The 21,656-nt window shown below is 36.2% G+C and overlaps 1 protein-coding gene and 1 long non-coding RNA gene across 2 annotated transcripts in view; one reads left to right on the top strand and one right to left on the bottom strand.

Annotated features, from left to right (window-relative positions):
* The first annotated feature begins 182 nt into the window (after nucleotides 1–182).
* Nucleotides 183–15,969, top strand: LOC136752658 (uncharacterized). The gene is made up of 3 exons (XR_010817335.1): nucleotides 183–269; nucleotides 4,299–4,467; nucleotides 15,894–15,969. It is a non-coding gene; the product is annotated as an uncharacterized LOC136752658 (long non-coding RNA).
* LOC136752657 (growth/differentiation factor 11-like) overlaps nucleotides 15,500–21,656 on the bottom strand; it is a 79,392-nt gene continuing 73,235 nt past the window's right edge. The window contains exon 3 of the mRNA XM_066708160.1: nucleotides 15,500–16,047. Coding sequence (XP_066564257.1) covers nucleotides 15,667–16,047 — 381 coding nt within the window. The 3' untranslated portion in view covers nucleotides 15,500–15,666. The remainder of the gene's footprint in view (nucleotides 16,048–21,656) is intronic.

The following is a 21,656-nucleotide window of genomic DNA, read 5'->3' as shown; positions in this document are numbered from 1 at the left end:
ATGCCTCAGGCCTACACAATTTAGTTCATCCCTTTCCCCCCTGGCTCACACACTACACATGTAATACACCACTCCACTATGTCAGCTTGCATTCCAGACCACCAAAAGTTATTTCTTATCACAGCACTTGTTTATGCAGCTGAGGAATGTGTGCAGTAACGATACCGCTTGATAATGGGCCGCTGCAGGGGACCTGGAACCACCAATCTGTTTTCCCTCCTCGCCAAATGCTCACACGCTTGGATTAAAGGGCCTTTTTGCTAATTCAGGTAATAACAAACCTTTCTCACAACATTTTTCTAAGACTCTTTCACACCATTATTGTTCTCCTCGTGTACATTTGTTGTATTGTGTGCCCTCATACTGTGGTTGCCAGTCTGGATTATTTACTTCTCTTTCCGTGTCAGAACCCAGCCTGTTTTTTGTTTTGCCAAAGTTGCCAAATACATGGAATCCTAATTGTTGCTATCTTCCTGTAATACTCCCCATATTTCTGTTTCTTTTATTGTGATTTTTTTCATCATCACATATTTTACCAGAACATTTCTCTGAGGATTTGATATATTTTTTAATCTGTATTTACTCTTTAAGTTGTTCAGTTTGGACTTTTAATTCTCCCTCCTTCCTTTTCCAGCTGTTTGTAAATGTCATGACTGTTTGCTAACAACTGCAATCTCTTTATTGCTGTTGCAATGTGACATTTTAATTTTAATTGTGTAACCTTAAATGTATATGTCACTACTGACAGTATTTGGTTACCTCAAGCTCAACCTCTAAATCTGATCTCTTCTTTCCCTCTTCCTCCTCCTCCTCCTCCTCCTCCTCACCTTCTACTGATATCTCCATCTGAATTCCCTTGTAATCCACCACACTCTCCCCCTCTTCTTCCACTAAGAATCTAGGAGTCACCCTTGATCCTGCGCTCTCCTACACCCAGCACATCACCACAATGACACGCACCTGCCAATTCTTCCTGAGCGAACATTTTCCTGAACATTTATTCAGACTGTACTTTTAATATAGCATCTTATTCTCCTGAGCTGTTCAGCACTCTTGTCATTTTGCACTTGAACTAGGATGTATGCTTCGTATTTTATAGTAACTGTACTTTTCTAATTCTGAAATTGTACTTTTCTATTAATGCTTACATTTCATTTTGTATTGAATTGTATTACTGCACTTTTTGTAATGCTGGTGTAAACTGTAAGTCGCTTCAGATAAGGGTTTCTGCCAAGAATTAAATAATAATAGTAATAATAAATGTGTTTTCATAAAACAATACTGATTAACAATAACGCATATAATGTCACCATCATCATCATCATAACAGCAACAATTTTAACAATAATAACTTACATTTTTAATTTTAATTTGCAGAAGTTCCTGCCTCAGGTTGCTTTTTGGCTTCATGTTAGATTCTCCATCAGTACTTGCTCTGCTGTACGTGGTGTTTTCATACTGCTTAGCTTTATCAGTGGTACTGCAACTCAATAAATGTAACTGATTCATTTAAAATAATTTTGTTTACTTTTCAGTACAATGCTCGAAATTCCTCAATGACTCTGCCAAGCTGCTTTGTGATCCAATCACTGGTGGAGCTTACATTCAGTGATGAAGCACATGTGGGTCCAAGAATCAAATTTGCAGCCCCCCCAAAAAAAAATAATGAAAGAAATATGAAAAGACAGAACTCCATGCCAATTTCTACATATAGTGTGGGTTCCAAGCAGATATCACATGTGAGATGGCATGACAACCATAGCTGATGTTATAAACAGGAGAGAATTACATCGTCTTACAATTCTTTCTTTGCTGAACATTCCAAAAAAGGTTTTGGTGTACTTTTCTGCTGTGAAAATCATCTGCAGCCCACATTTGTTTTAGATGGTGGAGTTGGTGGGGTCTAATGTAGTTAGTTTGTAGTTCAGTTGTTTGTTTTTGACCAAGACCAAGCAGTTTGAAAGGAATGTATGTAATGCTTTGTCATAAACTATAATGTCACCTCTCTTCAGCTAGCTCTTGTTATGTTAAAGTGGATCCTTGAAAGCTGCCTGAAGTTGAGCTACACAAAGGTTTTTATGAGCAACAAGTCACTAAATACACAGTACCATTATTCTCTTTATGACTCTTGCTGCTGTCATAAACATTTGCTCTCAACCTTCTGCTCAAGTCTTTTGTCCCTTAGTGACTGCTCTTATAGCTACCTTCTTCAAATCCTCAGATACATCTTCTCCTTCTCCTTCTTTGACAAACAAAGCAATTCATTTACCACCAGTGGTATATTAAATGAGTAGGGCCCTACATTTTAAGTGACTTGATTTGTTTCAATTGTAGTTCAACTGCTATGCCCTAGATGTCCCTGCAGTTCCCCAGTTATAGTAAGTCAATTCACAATTAAGAAATTCTGATGAGGATAAATGGTAATTTAATAAATTGATGTGTGATCCACCCGGTTGTGCGTACACTGTTGGCTATAATTTATTTTGCTCAACTTGCAGTTGATCTTTCTGACTACATTCAAAGGTTAACAATAGATCAACATTTTTCATCAGAAAATGAAAGGCTGAGATTGACAGGCATGAGATGGCATCCTCCAGTAAAAAATGTAAGTGGAAAGAAAGTTATGTTATTTTCAATTTGACAGAGGCATTTGCTTATGTTAATATTACCCTGGAAAAAAATTATAATCCCAAACTATGTGCATTTCTGAACAAACATGTAATAAATGCATAAGCAATTCCCTCACCCGGTCAATTGAGAAGGGAATATCTACTCCAAATTGCTGGTAATGTCTGACAGTGTATCTGTAGTTACTGACGAGTTTCCCATTTGCATGATCAAGGCATATAATAGCATTCTTTGGGTTTTCACTGCCAGATTCAATACAATTGACTTGTAATGCTCACATAATAGCCCTTGGCAGCAATATTTGCTGGTTGAAACTATTACAAAATGTCTAAATACAGACCTGACACAGCACATCTCCAAGTTGACACCATCCTTATGGTCAAGCCTGGTGGTGCAGCATCATTCTATGGGGATGCTTCTTCTTAGCAGGGACTGGAAAGCTTGTGAGGATTGAAGGAAAAATGGATGGAGCAAAGTATAGGCAAATACTAGAGGAAAATCTGTTTCAGTCTGCTAAAGACTCAAAACTGTGCCAAAAATGTACCTTTCAGCAGGATGATGTAAGCACAAGGCCAAAGCTAAGAATAAAAAAGTGAATGTCCTTGAGTGGCCCAATCAAAGTCCTGACTTGAATCCTATGGAGAATTTGTTGAAAGACCTGAAACTTCTGTCCTTAAGCGACTCATCTAAGCATCTTGAAAGAAGGGGCAAAAATGTTGTAGAGACTTACCCCAAAAAGTAATGCAGCTGTAATTGCTGCCAAGGTGCTTCTACCAAATATTGAGTTGAGGGGTCTGAATACTTATGGTACAAAAGTGTTGATTTATTATATTTACAGTGTACTGTGATGAAAATAAACAGACAGAAAATATAAACCCTAGCTCCTCTCGAGCCTAAACTAAATATATTTAAACAGGTCCCTACTCTAAACATACAACTAAAAATAAACCTGAAGAAAACATGCAGCGAACAATTCAAATCCATAATCCAAAGGGTCAGTCAAGTCCATAAACCAAGACCAGTTACCATGATTTAAATACTCTCTCTCCCCCTCTCTCTCTCTCTCTCTCTCTCTCTCTCACCTGAGTGCATACAATTGCTGATGTTGAACCTGAGTGCAATCACTGTAACAGCTGTGGCCAAAGCCCAACCATATTCCCACCTGAGCACCACTAATTGTTAGTTTATTTTCTGTTTGTTAGTTTGGGTTCTTATTTTTACAATTAAAAGTGCTGCAGCAGCACTTATTTGAAGAGACTCTTGTGAGAGTCTGATTTTCTTTTTCTTTAGCTTTCCTGATCTATTGTGACATGCAAAATGAAGATGGAGTTCCACTGTTCTTTTCTTTACTTTCTCAAGTTGTTATTCTTATGTTCATGACATCTAGTGTCCATACTTTGGTTCTGGCATTAGTTTCTAACTACAAATATATACGTCCAGTTATAACTGTACTTGATGTCTGAAGTCAGCACTGAATGGACATGGGGAAAACTGGAAAAATATCACTAGATTAAAGACCTAAATTAAAACTAACAATTGCCTTTATTAACCTGGCAAGAAAACCACCACCACCACCACCACCAAGTCCACCACAAAATCAGGGCTTGGTTTCAAGAGGGAGGAGAAGAATTAAGCAGAATGCTTATCCCACACTGTCCTTTATGTTGCAGATTCCAGACTGTAAAGAGTGTGGAAGGAGGATAAGCCTGCATGAATGGAGCCACACAGATATGCATGATTCACACCTCTCTGGGACCTCAATTTTTACTGCACATTAACACAGAAATATCAAGATGGATACCAGAGGTCCATCAGGATCTCGTCACCTTTGGATCACAGGTAAGGACATGTCTTATTGTGTCTTCTGCGTCTCTCTCTCGATACAGGTGTTGGATATGCTCCAACTTTGGACCACAAAAAACAGCAGAGACCCAGCGACAGATTCTCCTTTGAGAATGCTATTGCAGTGTCTGTGGTTTATTAAACAAATTCAAGAAAAGACTCTCTGATCACTCGATCACCAGCTGCACTTCTGGCAACACTTGAGTCCTTCCTTGGACAAAGTCTCAGTTTTTCCATTGATACACTATCTTTGTTCCCTCTGGAGAACTCAAGTTCACTGTAGCCAAACCTCTCTGCATTGGAGTCAGGGAATCGACTGACACCCAGGTGGAAACAGGTACATCTGATTGGTGATGGAGCGTAACAAATGAAAGCATGCAATAAAACAAAGTAATAAAGTGAATAAATTAATAATAATAATGGAGAAATCGTGCATGGTGGGCAGAGGTTCACGATGAGGAGCACTTCTTTCTGCTGTCAGAATTAACATTTCTTTGTATGAATGTAAACATGGGAACTACATATTCAGCTTTGCTATAATGAATACAAAAATAATCTTCCAATTTGAGAAACGTGTAGTGTAGCAGACATCTTGGTCCACGAGTAAGTATGTCATGTCAGGTTTTAAGGTGGCTTTTATCTTTGACAGAAACTGCTGCTATATATGGAAGCATTTCAAAATGATAAACTCTCTCTGAGGCGACCCCATATGCAAAAAAAATTCAGGATTCCTGCAAACAATCACAGATACTGAAAATATCATTATTGAATCCCCAACGCAAGATCTTGCAAGACTCAGGGTCTAGGGAAAATAAGAGAATGAATCTCTCCCTACAATCCTACATGGTTACTTTCTTCTTTCTTTTTATTTTGAACAGGACGCATATGAGTAGAGAACTGAAAATTACTGATTGCTTTTTACTAGGCTTTTTAATTTCTCTCTGGAAAAATTGAATGTTTTTCTTGGAAAGCCACATGGAGTGAGCATCTCCCGTTGATCACTGTGCCAGTCCGAGGTGTTCAGTGATGTGTGCAGTGGAAGACAGGAGAAATGAGCAAGGGGGGGTTGGAGGGGTGTTTTTGCTTTATGTCATCACTGGCGTCAGGCTTCTTGGAACTGTAGTGGGTGGTCTCGGTTGATTTGCATTAGTAAATAGCTCAGTCTCCAGACCCATTTGTCTTCCATTGATTCCTACATTAGGTTGATGAGGGCCCTCCTATCAGGTGACACGTTAATTGGGTCATGCTATATCCTGTACGTGATCCGAACAATGGTTGCTCAGCACTAAACTTTTCACATTGGGCTGTCTTTTTCTCCCACCAATTAGCCTCCGTAATTAATTTATTTCCTGTCCTGTACACCAAGCCTCTGTTCATGGTGTCCACCAGTCCTCATTGCCTAAGTGTATTACATTTGCTAGCTAACAAAATGCGTGGTTGTGAATGGGGCTCCATGCCACTAGAGGTTTCTTCATCAGGGCAGCCTGTAAAATCCATCCATTTCTGCATGGCACCGAAACAAACAAAGTTATCAGGAGAAACTGACCCTGGTTGAGGTTAGGTTTTCACAACGTTGTCAGAGAGTCAGAGAAGTTGCTGTAAGGTTGTGATATGGTTGGGCCAGACATTATGTCGTTGCAAAATATATACAACACTGTTTTGTTTCTGTAAGACAGTGTTACTAAAAAATTTAATGTTTTTAGATTAGAGTGAGTTTTATACATGTTATATGATGTATATATCACACATTTGTTGTAAGATCAATAAACATTTGCAGAAATGTGGTTATGTTACTTCATTATATTTTCTTCTCAACAAGTTATACTAACGTATCTGGGAGCCTACAAATTTAAGTAGTCCAAATGTGATTTCACTTAAGTTGAATGTTGTGATTAATTAGTAACCTTGTTGAACTGTTACTGTAGTACCATCCAAAAAGAAAAGAAAGGTCTTTTACAGACCACGAAGATTTTAGATTTCCTAGAATACAATCTACTGCTGGCTGCTGAAATGGATCATGCTGTCTATTGTTTGTGTATTTTTTAAGGAAAGATTTTGAAGCTCATACAGTGTAATATGAAACAGCATTATGTATTTGTATGGCCTGTACTTGTTTTGAAATGCTGATACCTGAATAACTAAAGAAACCTGATAAAGAAAAACAGACAAACAACAAAAACAAAAAACAAAAACAACAACAGAAACTGGCAAATCTACATATCAGCTGTTCAAAATCTAAAATCAACATCAGTCATCTTGTTGAAAATAATGAAAGGAATTAAAAATCTTAAGAAAAGAAATACATCCATGCAAGTTAAGCTTTTTCTTGTTCCTTCTTCTTTTCTCTTTCCAACTGAGATCTGCTCAGTGAGGCTGTGAGACGACTGTACTCAACTCTATTAATATTTTGTAAATAAATGTAATCAAATTACAATTAACATGTTATTATATATGATATGAAGCAGATCCTCCACAGGGGCTTAAATTAATTTGATTCAGGTCATGAACTGACATTTTCTACAAGCAACCATCTTTAAAGGGGTTGTAATAGGGTTGTAGAAGTGTGTCCTAAATCATAATTCCCTTCATATACAACCTTACCAAATTCCATCTGATTTATAATTTCCTGCATGGCAAGCATTACTAGAGCACTGCATTGTACATGGATAACAGCAAGAACACACAAATAGTAAAAAGAAAGAACAGAGTTTAGGCTAAATAAAGGATTTATTGTACAAAAAGAGCTGAACAAGTGACAGAAACAACAGATATAACATAATCATATAAACACCATCATACAACAAATTAATTATCAATTAAGTCTACATGACAGAAAGAAAGGAAAACAAACAGTGGGAGCACAGAACTTGTCTGTCTGGATGTCAAAAATGTGACAGATTGGATCATATTTACATATTAGGTCTTTTCCCCTTTATATGTGCAAACACACACATATATAAAGTAATTTTAGAAACAAACAAACAGAAAACAACAACACATAACTGTATGAATATGGTATAGTACTGGTCCCATACACTATGCTGGGCTGTCCGTTGTACAGCGTGGATGTGGCTTCTGTTGCTACGCAGAACAGACAGGGATTTAGCAGACCTTTCTCTCTGCAGACAACCATATACAACCTCTGAAAATGCCATGGAGAGACAGACAATCCAGTCAGAATAACAAACAAACAAACAAACAAAAAAAATACTTAAATGAACATGAACAGTTTTAGTTTCTGTTTGGATGAACTTCCTACAAATTCCCAAACTGCTTGTTGTTAATGTGCAAATTCATGTTTTCCTGCGCCCCAGACTGATTGGTAGTCTTTTTTCATGAGCATTTCAAGTAAAAGTATCTTCCCCATTTAGGAGCTGTTTCTCTTATTAGTTACATTGGTGTCACAAATACAAAGTACTAAGGATAGAAATAACTTTCTGAACTTTTCTTGTTATAAACGCTGTACAAGGGTTTGTTTGTACTGTTCATTTTAATATCCATGCAAAGAAATATACATACCCAGGCATACAAATACATAGAGGGACCATTTTATATATATATATATTCTACAAAAACATGACTTCAGTGCTTCCCTGAAACATTTCTTATTTGGAGTTTAATTGCTTTGCCTTTTAACATGCTCATCAGAAGCTTTTTCCAGCTGTTTCAGTACTAGTTGGCATTGCTCGTATGGGTACATTTCTTCCATTGTGTGTCTGGGTATGTACCGCCAAAGAAAAATATACAACTGAAGATAAAGAGCAACAGAGGAAATATCAAAATCAAAACATTCACTGTATCATGGTCATGCCCCACTCATGATCACTTTAAATCATGAGCTAATAATAATCCCACAATTTACCCAGAATAACTTAATTTGGACCATATAACACTGGCACAAGGACCACAATATATGAGTGCATTGTTCCAGGCCAGGGTACTGTTTGTGGAAGTTAAATAACATTGCTGCTAATTGCTGTATATGGATTTTTCGAATTCTTTCCAGTAACATATGCCAGTGGTATTCAACTCTGTTCCTGCAGTGTTTTACAGGTTTCCCAGTCATTAAATAGCTTGAACCTGTAGTAATCTGAGCAGTGTCAATTAGCTAACGATTAGCTAACACTAACTATTCCATATTAAAAATGTGCTGATTGTACAAGATTTGTGTTGAATAGAGATGAAAATGCAATCTGAAAGAGAGGAAGTATATTATAGGTACACAATGTAAAGGTCTTATTCCTTGCCATCTGAGCTTTTTCAATTTATCTGACACTAACCATCTTTCTCTGCTCATTTCCTGGCAGTTTTTTTAACAAAAAGTGATAGTAATAGGTTACCCCTATTACCACAGCACTTTGAAAGATGTTTGTATCGGGACACATATAAATACAAAACAGACCTTTTTCATGATGCTTAACAAGACTAGCCTGACTCTTTCACTGCTGGGTTGCAGGGAAATGGCAGTGTAAAATAAAATATAAGACTTTACATAATTTGAGCTTACTAGAAAGACTACTTTGCCCCTTTTACACTGTTACTTTGCTTTTACATTTTCAAATTTAGCCTTTTAATTTAGTTTCCACTCTTAGGTATTTTCTTGGTGGAAACTAAATGACCCAAGCAAAGCATTTCAATGGAGGTATTTCAGTTTCACGTGCGTAAAGGGGATAAAATAAAAGTTTATGAGGACACAGATCACTTTTCCCAAGTCCCAGAATTACTTTTTTCTAGATAGGGTGTTTAATGTACTGACACTCATGGAGTTGTTTAATACAGATGGTAAATTAACTTGCCATATTCTGGGTCAATCTAAGTCAAGAGTTCAAAGACTCCTGAGTGTGTATAAGACCACATTGAATCTTGAGGCAGTGGGACCTACTGATAACCTTGAGAAATCGCAGATAGAATATTGACTCTAAAACAGAAATATAGGAAACGATGGCTAAATATTCTTTCCAAGCAGAGAGAGCAGCACAGGATTACCACATATATGATCAAAAGACAAGGTTCTGCCAACACCATCACAAATATACAATGCATGTGCATGAACCACATTTATAATATTTTATTCAGGTTTTTTTTAGCACTGTACAAAAATGCTCAAAAGAACAGTGACTTGACCAGAAAAAATCCTAGTCTCAAATTAAATCCATACAAAGACAGATTAACTTAGCTTAGCTTAGCTTTTGCACAGTGGAAATTTCGGTGGGGTTTGATTCAGGTATGCAGAATCCTTGAAAGTATTGTGTACCCAATGGAAAACATAAAAAGTGAAATGAGGATCCAAAGTTGCAAGTTGAAAAGAACAGGTGACTTTACACAGTCATGAGGATCTGGAACAAACTACTAAGCTGTGTAGTTGAAGCTGGGATCCTTTAAAGCTACTGCCAACATTTGAAGACTCAATGGTCCCGATTGTTAGCCTAAAATTAACTCCTCATCGCTGTGGGAAGATTATGTGAATAGTATACCATATAATGGGACATTTTGAAGAGGAATTTATTTTTGGTGTTATTGGTTATTGGAGGATTTGATTAAATCACCAATTATACTTCCACCAAGCAAGCAATCCTCTGAATACGTTGCAGGGAGTCGCCACGTTTTTGAAGATGCCCATACTGTTGAAAAGAACTACTGATTTGATAATTGAAATATGTTACAGTGTATTTTAAATGAAAAATATTTTTGTGTTAATTACAAAGTTTATTTTTGTTTTAATTGACAATTGAAGAAATGTCAATATTTCCTAATGTAGCAGAACCGCCAAATGTAATACCAGCCAATTTTTTCTTTTGTATGGTATTCCTTCTCCCAAACAACTACTTATCATTGGTCTGTGTCCAACTAAAGAAACCTGCTATTGGTCTTTGTTTTCCACTCCAACACCCCTACCTTTGTGAAAAGAGCAGATACATTTAGGAGTTTCTGTTCAAGACAAAACAAGATAACAATGACCAAGAAAACCCACAAAACAAGCATGAATGAAAAATGACAAATTGAAATGTGTAGGAACAATTCCTATAACAGTTCAGACTCAAAACCACATTTAGCTTGGATGTTGAATTTGGCAAGTGGTTCAATTAATTTTGCCACTCAATAATTGCGTGGATTGTGTGAACATGTGTAACACTGTGTTGGGGAGGTTAAACAATTTTCAGATTTACAATGTCTTGTTGAGTTATGGTTGTCCCAATAGGCATATATTTGTGTTTGGCATAGAATCTTCCCAGGCAGTCATTTTTTAATACAATTTAATTGAAACTCCCACCACCCTCAATTACACATTCTTTAACTTTCCAGCAGTGTCCCTTACTCTTCCATTATTAATACTCTGAGCCTGTGCAAACCTAACCTCTGGTCAGGCTTGGTACAGGCCACTACAGAATTTGGAATATATCTCAGGACATAGATATCTAAGTTTATAATTGGAAGAACCTTTTGTTTCATAGTTACAGCATTCTAACCAGGGGGATTGCAACCCTGGTCCTGGAGAACCACTGTCCTGCAGGGATCATGGAAAACATATTACTAAGTAATTATATAGTAATTATGACTTATAACTTGTTATTTGGAGCACCTGATTGGTCCAATTAAGGCAGTCAGAGCTCAGAAGACACATCATCAAAAGATGCTGCTATGTGGCTCTCGTGGGCCAAATTTACATATCCCTGTTTTAACTCCTACATCTGGACATTGACTGAGTTTCATCTCCATGCAGCACAATGATTTTTAACATTCCACCTTAACTGTAATCTGAATATGCAGGTGCTGCCTGGGAAGTTGACAATGTCTGGTTTATAGTATTGGGAGTGCACTAAGGATAAAGGCATATCAATCCATTCACAAAGCAATATTAGGCAATAGAAAAACAAATTCACATACAACAAACATAATGTTCAAACATAGATGAAAAGAAAGAAAAAAAATACAATCTTCTTGTTGAAGGAACCTGTATATGTCATTTGTCCTTCCTGGTTCTGGAGAATATTGCTGGGGTAATGGATACATGCAGACAAATCTCTGTTCGTTGAAAGATTCAGATTGACTCCATTTTATGCAATAGTCTGTGTATACAGGGCAAAAAGCAGGCTTCCACTTCACACACAAACACACACACACACACAAAAAAAAAAAAAAAAGGCATGGTAGCAACAAAACTAGAAAATGGACACTCACTAGAATTTCCACACTGTGTGATATAAGAAGCTTTGACATAAAGTTTTAATTTATAATCCATTGTCAAGCTCTTGTGCTCAAGGTAAAATTTAACACAATAACAACACAACTCCTCTCATCATTGACTTCTCATAGTGCAAAATTTATTGTTGGTAAGGTAGAGTGCCAAGAAAGGATGTGTATTTTTTTGTAATAAAAAAAAAATCTCTTCTTGTACCCCTTTTTTATGTTCAAAAGGCTCTTCCTTTATCCAACGGCATAGTGCTTTTGTTTCCAACAAGAGATGTGTTTGCTCAGGTGTCCGCACAATTGAACAGACTCCCTTCAAGATTTATCATCTTCATCTTTGCTTTGTTTGGCAGCTCCAATGTTATCGTACCATGTGTTTGTTTATTTGCTTATTTTTGACTACTCTATGGATCATAATAACCTTTCCCTTTATAACTAGCAAGTTCCTTTTTTTTTCTTGAACAGTATATACAAAAGAGATTTCAAAAATAACCCTACCTTCAAGCATTATTGTGGAAGGCCATATTTAATTAATACATATGTTAATTTTACATTTGTTTCCCAATCACAGGCAGATTTAAATTACATTGGCAGTTTGCACTTGGTCTCGACAACAGATAAGCGCTGAAGAGTGTCAGACATTTCTATATGAAACTCAGTGAAGGTAACAGTATTTCACTCTTCTCATACATTATGAATCTCTATATATTGCTTCTGGCATTTGGTGACAAAGTGAAAAAGTTGGGTTTAAACTGATATGAGTGAGACAAATCCTAGACTAGACATGTTGAAATTATCTGCCATATAAAACTAATTTAGATGAGTAGAAGCACAAGCATATCTGCACAAAAACCCATGAACCAGATCATTCACACGCAGGTCTTCGGTAACTGTAACTTAGGTTGACACTTGAAAAATAAATCTCTAAAAAAGTTCATTGCAAATTTGATTTGTTTTGCACACAAATTTGATGTGCAAAATATTGTATTAATGAACAGGATTTGGAATTGCTATACAATTAGTTTCTGATTATGTGACCAATGACCCTGAATGATCTGGCAGCAATTTGAGAATTTATTACATGTGAGAGAAATCACCAATTATTCTATTTAAGATGTAATGTTATTTGGATGGGAAAAAGTGCCATCTACTATCAAATTAAACTATTATTATTATATATTATTATTATTATATTAAAATGTTGCATCTACTATATGGATTCTATCTGTGTTGGTTTTGTCTGCTTCAGTTTCTCGAATGCAATGTATGTATTTCAGGAAGATGATGCTTCTTAGAAGATTTCACAAATCTAGTCGTCGGGAAGTTTAGATGGGAAGCAAACTAGTGTTTTTCCCAGGTCTAATGGTTTGTAAAGCAGTACCAGTAATTCGAGGGTTTCTCTGAAGCACTGTAAGCTGCTAAATAATCAACACACAAAATAAATGCAGAAAACAACTGTGAACGAGACAATAAGAAGTGACGCAAAAATAAATACAACACTTGAAAAGTGTCTACTGTTAAACCCCTTTCCTCCATAGTGTGTCTATGCTCTATTTATATAGTTCTGAAGCTGGGAGAATGTGAAGAAGAGCTGGCAGTGTAAAGCATTTTGTCGAGGGAGATGAGGGGTGTGGTTTTCATGAAAATATTTTGCAAAATTGTGTCCAACACGCCTTCTCCAGTACAATCATCCCCCAACTTACGACGATTTACTCCCTCTCGTCTTAAGTTATTCCGCACTGATGTCAGCAATATTGCACAGACCAGGCGCATGGGAGAGGCTCCAGGGCTTCATTCTGCAGTTAATTCTACATATATGAATATAGGCGTAAGCACAGTCCAATACCCCGCTTGTGATTTCCTGCCCTAAGAATAACTAAAGATAAAAGCAATATGGTCCCAGATTAATTAATACTTATCTGGGAGAGGTACTAAGGAACCAACAAAAATAACTAATAGAGATATGTTGGAGTGGCTTTTTTCTACAACAGGAATAAGTTATCATTGTTAGTGCAAATACCATATCATTATTATAACCCAATGCAAAACCAGGTTACATTCAAGTTATCCTTGTCAAATCTCAGACAGAATTGAATACAATAAGAGCATAAATAGTATCAAAAGAAAGCATACTTTCTCACAAAGGGGGAAGCCAAATGCCAAATGCCAACTTGTTTTCAATGAGTTCCTTGAGTTCGCTTTTAACAAAAATAATACACCCCTCCCCCCTTTTACATGACCAGAAATGAAAACAACATCAAACTGGCAGCGAAAGGCTCACAATCCTCATGCAGGTTTGTGTATTTAAACTGGCCAATTCAAACTTTTTCTTGGGGGGCGATGATGATTAATAGCAAATGAGTCATCCAAGAGCAATTTGTATTGTCTTTTTGTTCTGCAGTATGTATGGTATTTCACTGTTACACTTACTATTGGTACATTAGCATTTACATCTGTACATATGTATTTGTAACTCCTTTTACATGAGACATGTATTATAAAATACTAATAGACATATGTTTAAGTTTAAACTTATCCTTCACAAATATTATGTTGCATAAATCAGCTGCTTATTCTATGAATTGTACTTATGTTTTTAAACATTCAGTCAGAATATTTCCAAACTTTAGCACAGTACTGCACAAAAATGCAACATATTTCTAGTTCAGTATAACCAATGCAAGGCCAATGCTTAGCCCTGGAAGTCTAACTGAAAACTGATTCAGTCTTTTTTAGTGAATATCTTTCAGACTTGGACCAGTTTATCTTGATTATTATGAAATCTTTTTTTTTTTTCATTTCAAATGATTCCAACAGAACATATCTCTTTTCAAAAACAGTGATAAATAAATTGCTCAAATCTTTGCTGTATTACAGGGAAGTTACATTCTCAAGGGAAGAATGTTGTCAGTCCAATATTTGGTATCTTATTGTATCATATTCTTCCCTGTCTTACAGGTCTCTGGCTGGATAGTGATATCTGGGGACTCCCCTAATCCTCAGATCTCCTATATTGTGTGTAGACAGAAATACCAAGATATTTTGTTGAAACAGTTAGAAATACAAAGGTATCTTTTTGCCTTTTTAATCCTAACAAGATAGTCTGGTTACCATAATGGCACCATGTTTTGCAGAGTGTAATGCAGATAGGCCAGACCCAATGTTTGACAATATCTCCATGCTTATGCCTCTCCTTGCTTGTTCTGTGCAGTAAGACAGCCACAGCCACATTTAGCAAACCTAACAAGAAGTCTAGACAAATTTACAAGTGAAATTAACCATCCATAACATATTCAAAGAGTCTCCACAAACCGCAGTTTAAATTCTCTCCATAAGACTCTGACTCATATTCTCCTCGTCCCTGCATCAACACAACTGATAAAAAAGAGTACATGAAGCTAAGATGTGGAGCACACAGCACTCATCACATTTGTGGTTTATGTTTGCTAAAAGCCAGCAGATACACAACATGTGATGGCCCATGATCAGCCTGCACTGAATGCAATGGGGGGGCTCAATGAAAAGGGAGGGTTTTGCTGTTTTGCTCAGAATGATACCAGACTCTCAAATGGAGCAGGACAAAAGCCATACGTTTAGAAAAGCTTACTGCAGCTTTCTCTTGTTTCACAAATGTAATTGATTTGTTTAGCCACTTGCTTCCCAGATGTTCCCAGCAAGACCCCTTTAAAGTTCTTATGATATAATCTTGACATTTTAAAGATGCCATAGTCTTGACTTTATTTATGTTATTCCTTTATTTCATTCTTATTTATTGTATTTCTTATTTATTCCAACTCTAATTATATATATATATATATATATATATATATATATATATAATAGAATACATTATATATATAAATTACTTTCCTTTGTTCTGTTTGTTTGTGTTTTGCTTTTCTTTCCCAGGCGCGTGGGGTGGGAGGGGTAAGGTCTAGGGTGGGAGAAGGAAGGTGTTGGTACAGCTCAGCCAGTTGGGTGGTTGGTGGATGTTTTTCGAATGAAGGTTTAGGAACAACCACAGCGGTCCACCACCATCCCAGGGATCTTTCCATGGATGATCTGCTGCTTGTCATTGAAGTAGAGCATGTTGATGGGGGACATCTTAGTCGGGGTGCAGCAGGGGCCAGCGGAGCCTCGGGGGTTTGCATGCTGAACCAGGTGGGTATGGGGGAACTTCTGCATGAACATGTACTCGCACTGGCCTGAGCAGTAGTTGGCTTTGTATCTTTTAGGGGCGATGATCCAGTCCCAGCCGAAAGCCTCGAAGTCCACAGTCAACGGGTAACGGCAGCAGCGCGACTCGGTGGAGTGTTCATCGCAGTCCAGGCCCAGGTTCCTCCGGGAGCGTTTCGATGTCTCCAGGACCTTCACTTCCAGGAAGGGTTGCTGGGGAAACATGACAAAACAACCATGTTTGAATTGCCCAGGCGCATTATTTACTTGAAATTCCGAGTCTCTCATCAGGACAAAGAAAAACTCAGGGGGTGAACAGCGTTTGTGATTGTGTAGGTATACGCGTGTTAAAAAATACTCTAGAGTTGAAATCATTCCATTAAATGGCACTATTGCTCCTCTTTTGAAAACATTTTCTATCTCTCTCTATATATGTACATATATTGTATATATATGCACTCTAGTGTGGCAGCTGCCCCAGTCGACCAATCAGGATTGCCCCATACCCCATGCTCCCCCACACCCTGTTTGTCATTTCAGTGTATATATGCACACATTTCTTTGTGTTACAACCTGAGATTTTGATGCATTTTTTCTTTCCACTATTAGCTAGATAGATAGATATAGATATATATTACATATTTGATTATATTATATCCTGTTTTTATTCACACCTCTCTTATGTGGTAAACCAGCTACCTAAATTAAACAGGACTGCACCTGTAGATCATTTAAACTGCCTAGTAAAGTATATTCTTTTATCACCATAACTGTACCACTTAAAGGGATACTAGTATGGCATTTATGATAGATTCACTATGGAAGAGTGCTATACATCTTACTAATACACTAGAGCAATACAAAAAGACACATAAAACCATAATTGGGACCTGTACCAGTTTACTTTTAACACTGCATGCATTCTACAGAGAATCAGATAACAAGTGACAAGTTTGTTGAACCGTTTGTTCCTGACAAATGCTGCCAGAATCATGATTTTGCTTGGTTTACATTTGTCTTGTTTGAGGGGAATTGTGTTGCAGTCCTGTAGGTGCCCATACTTTTTTTTTTTTATTGTATTTTGGTTTGTTAGGCCAATCAGTATTGTAAGATATTTGCATTTTTATACTGATCCAATAAATAGTACATATTTAATTGTATTCCAAACGGTAATCTGTCTTAAAGCAAATATCTGACAGTTGACAATTTCTTTAATAACTCATAAAATAAAAACAAATGAGGGTCAGTTTTAGAAGACAAACAAAAACAATATAGATACATCAACATTTATGTAATATAAATTATGTTTAGCCTATGTATTTATTTAAATTAAGCAAAACACATCTGATCAGATGATACAAATATTTTCAAAATATGTTGTAAACTATATCATAAAATGCTGATGGAAATTAATTAGCAAAATGTTCCTATACTTGAATTTAGAAGGCACCAATTGCAGTGTTATTCTACACTTCTTGTTTTACATGTTAAACTTAAAAAAGGCTAATATGCACATATACACAAACATTGTGCATATCTCACTTTCTTAAGTAAGCTCTTCAATACCCCTTTCTTTACTGACAAAGAGGCAAAAACACAAGCTGACTCTGTATGACCTTTGAAGGTCATGACTCTTTCTCTTGCAAGAGGTTTAAGTAAGTATTTCAGTCCACCTGTTTTCTTTGTGAAGAATCATGCTTGCAGGATATACTGGACCAAAACCTCTGTCAGAGTTTACCGAGTGAGAGGTCAAGGTTAAGGTCACCTAATGAGGATCTAAAAGGTCAAAGGTCAGCAATGCCTTCAATATGCAGGCTATTGATTTGACAGTGACAGCAGCTTTTAACATAACCCCTTCAGCATCAGGCTTTTCATGCTCTGTTCTTAATACTTTGTCTTTAAATAACTTAGTATTTTCTATGAATGTATGCCTGCCAGAAAACAAACAAATCAAGTGTAAAATATGTTCTTTCTTTCCTAATACAGTATATGGTATAAGCCAGTAAGAAATGCCTAGTTTTATCACTTGCTTAAGATATTAGGGAAATGTAGCACAATAATGCGGAGTCTCTTTCAAATTGTGGGTTTCCTTTAGGTGGCCTACTTAGTAAGAATTCACAGTACATGTTTAAAAATTAAATGTGCATTATGCTGGATTCTCCAGTGGTGGCGCTGAAGTAAAAAGCACAAACACAAAAACAAGTTAGGACATACAATGAACAGACACCAACAGAGGACATAAGACTTAACAAGAACAACTGGAGACATTATTTAAAAAGAGAAATGTGAATTGAACAGTGCAATGATTGTATAATGTGTAATACATTATGGCAGTATAAAAACATAAAAGGACAGTCATTTCCACAGGAATTAAATAATCTAAAAGAAATTACAATAATACAATAGTGAGAAACATTGCTGAAAACAACCTATGCATTCAGGGATATCAGGGATATGATAACTGAAAAGGGACAGGGGAAGGTTGTCCACCAAGCTTTAAAGTGACTAAATTGACATACACATATACAAAAATATACACATAAATGTTCTTCACCAAACTCTCTGACGCACAGTTAGACATCTGTCTTCACTGAGAAACACCTATGATGTAAACAAAGAATAAAGAATGCTTTATCTTTACATATAAACATTAAATTGCAATTCAGAAAACAACTGAAAGCATCCCAATAGCAGTCACTTGTGGTTATCTGAACTGAATACATTTTACACACCTGAAATGTGTAATGAAATGTATTCTCTGAGAGGATCTGTGGTTCACAATAGGAAAACGGATGCTTTAATAGTCTTGGATAACCATATTTGCCCTGTTAACCATCACAAATATTTTTAGATATTTATAAAAAATATTCTCCTCAAATACCCCCTTTTGAAAGTATGGAATAGAGTCCACATTTCATATTAAACTGTTTTTGATTATGTAGGGAAAAAAATGTTTTTACTGACAACGGGTTTTTCAGAAAATGAATTACTTCATTACATCAGAAATGTAAAATTTTTGCTTCAACCTGCCTTAAATTCTATACCAACACAATGGCTTTGGAAATTGTCAAAAACTATGTATGTCATTCATTAGATTAAATCATAAATTGAGTCAGAGAGAGAGATATCCCAAAATAAACACAATGCATCCCCACCTAAGTATAAATACAGGTAGTAGCAACTCTTTATTCAGCATCCATCACTTTGATATTGTTTCTACACACCAATCACTGGCTTTGCAGATGATCCTTTATGTTATTAAATGTATCTTTGTGTGTGTGGGGGTGTCTGATATTGTTCACTCGGCCAACATACAAAGGACCAAAACTCTAATCCATTCATTAATGCATCACTCATTCATCTCATTGCACAATAGGGTTGTCCGAAGCAAGGATTATAAGCCTGAAACATTTTAAAAGACGAGCTCTTGGCATATCATCTCCTATGTGCTGACTGCATAAAGCTGCAAAAATATTCAAAATAATGACCAATATTCAGACACTATCAGCAGCGTGCATACTCTTAAAGGTCATATAAAATGAGAAATGAGTACATAGAAATGTACCAACCAGAATCAATTTAAACATTTGTTTTTTTACAAACAGATCAACTCTACCAATCTCGAGAAAATACACAATACATTAATTAATTAATTAATTAATTAATTAATTAATTAATGATTCCATTTATTTTTTGACTGGAAACCACTCAAGCATAAATAAAACCTTCTGTACCACAGGGCCTATACAACAACTGTTTCCTGAACAGCACGGTGGCAGAACCATAGACATATATACAAATCTATATGTCTATGGGCAGCTCTAGGAACAAGCATTGTATGAAAAATAGATATGTACCTAGTACATGTATATCATAGGGTACATGGAAGCAATAATTGTGGAGCCTAGAAAAGACATTACTTTATGAACAGAAAAACAGAATGGACTGAACTTACATGACCTACAAGAAAATTGTGGTTCGATAATGTAATTTAATTTGACACAATTGTAGTATCATAGCATTCTGTTCTGTCGTTTCCCTTTGGAGTAATATGAACATCGCTTTTTTGAGTTTTCATTAAAATGTAAAGTAATACACCATATCCTGGCTTGAGTATGATTATGTGCCTGTCTAATACTCTATACTATTTGATTTAGTGTTTTATGCACATTCTAAATGATATACACTCAGTTTCTGTGGACATCTAAGATTTAATTTTGATTTGTGCATTATAAATGTCTGTTTGGGCTAAATGTCTGTCTGAACTTTATTATTATTTTTCCGACTCAACACAATTGCAACTGATCACTGTCACTTTCATTGTAATATGTATTCCTTTTTAATGGAATTGAGAAAAGATTCACTGAACTGAAACAACACTGTCAGAGTATTTTTGCATCCAGACTACAATGTCAATACTCACTTGTTTCTGAAGAGACATTATACCTTGATGGACAGAGCTTAGATTTTCACCAAGACAGCACAACATGTGATTTAGTGTATTGGATTATGTGACATCAGTATTTTGCAGTGGATTTGACATAAGTAAAATTGAACAAATGCCATGATCTGGACACTTCATCCAGGTCTGGATGTTCAAAGATCTTGGTAATGTAAAGTGTTTTGTAAATCTTCAAAACTTGACTATAAAATATCAGTGATTTAACTTGAAACAACAATTATTTGTTCTTCTACATCCCCCAATTTGGAATGTCCAATCCTGTAATGTTCTCTAAAACATACTTCTGTAATTGGAAGACCATGGCTGAAAAGGCAGGACTTACATGGTTTTAATGTTCCTCTTGTTTTATTTTCAAGCAGAGGCCTTTAATGGGGGAGTGGTGACTCTCTTTTAATATATGACTGCTCTTTGAATTGTAATGGTTGTTTAATACACAAAGGGCTAAAAGAACAACTTTCAACCAACAAAAATATTCAAATTTCTTCTTATTGTAAACTATTTTAAATTATTTCTTAATCATTTATATTTATAGATAAACAATTTAAAAAAATCCAACTTGTAAATTAGTATGAATATGCTTTTAGGGTATTTATATATGTGTGTATAATCACATACTCTGCGAGAACACATGAGCAGCGCGAACACAGAGAGCGAAGACATGCCCAGGTGTGACTGTACTATGGACCTACCTACACAAATGACTAGCGACGCACGAAGTGGAGTGTTACTAATAGGCCTTTTTCTGAAGTAGATAAGCCCATGTATTGTATTTCGTGTAGCAAGTTCACCATGGTTAGATCCTCTGACCATAATGATAATATTGGCTTGACTTGGTCTGCACAAATGGCTACATGATCTCAGCAGGATGATCGCTGGCTCTCAGTAAAAAGGGTCTCTAGAAGCATGAAATCCATAGCTAGAGCTCCAGCACATTCTGACTGTGAATCGATTTGATCCCCTCACCGACACGTCTGCTGGCAAGGTGCTCATTATTGGTGACTCCATAGATAGAATTATAAAGATTGTGTCACCAGCATAATTGGTAAAATGTCTCTAAAATGGGCTAGAGTTTCTGAGGCTACATTAGACAAACTGCCCAGCAGTAAAGTTTTGCTGGCACTGACAATATAAGATATAGACAATGAGAGATTAAAAAAAAAAAGTTTATATTGCTATGCACAAAGGTGAAAAAACAATGTCAATTGTCTCTGGCAAAGCTTTTAGCAGGCTGTCCTCTTTAAACAGTATCAAATAATTTCAGTTTTGATTAGTTTACAGTTGGGATTGTTTTTGGGAATGGCCTGGCTTTTACCGAAGAGATGGGCTCCATTATATTATCTCTTGATGATCCCTATGATCT

This window comes from Amia ocellicauda, chromosome 7 (genome assembly GCF_036373705.1).
Source record: "Amia ocellicauda isolate fAmiCal2 chromosome 7, fAmiCal2.hap1, whole genome shotgun sequence".
Classification (NCBI taxonomy): domain Eukaryota; kingdom Metazoa; phylum Chordata; class Actinopteri; order Amiiformes; family Amiidae; genus Amia; species Amia ocellicauda.
Note: the sequence above shows the minus strand (reverse complement) of the source record. Positions and strands in the feature narration are given on the sequence as shown.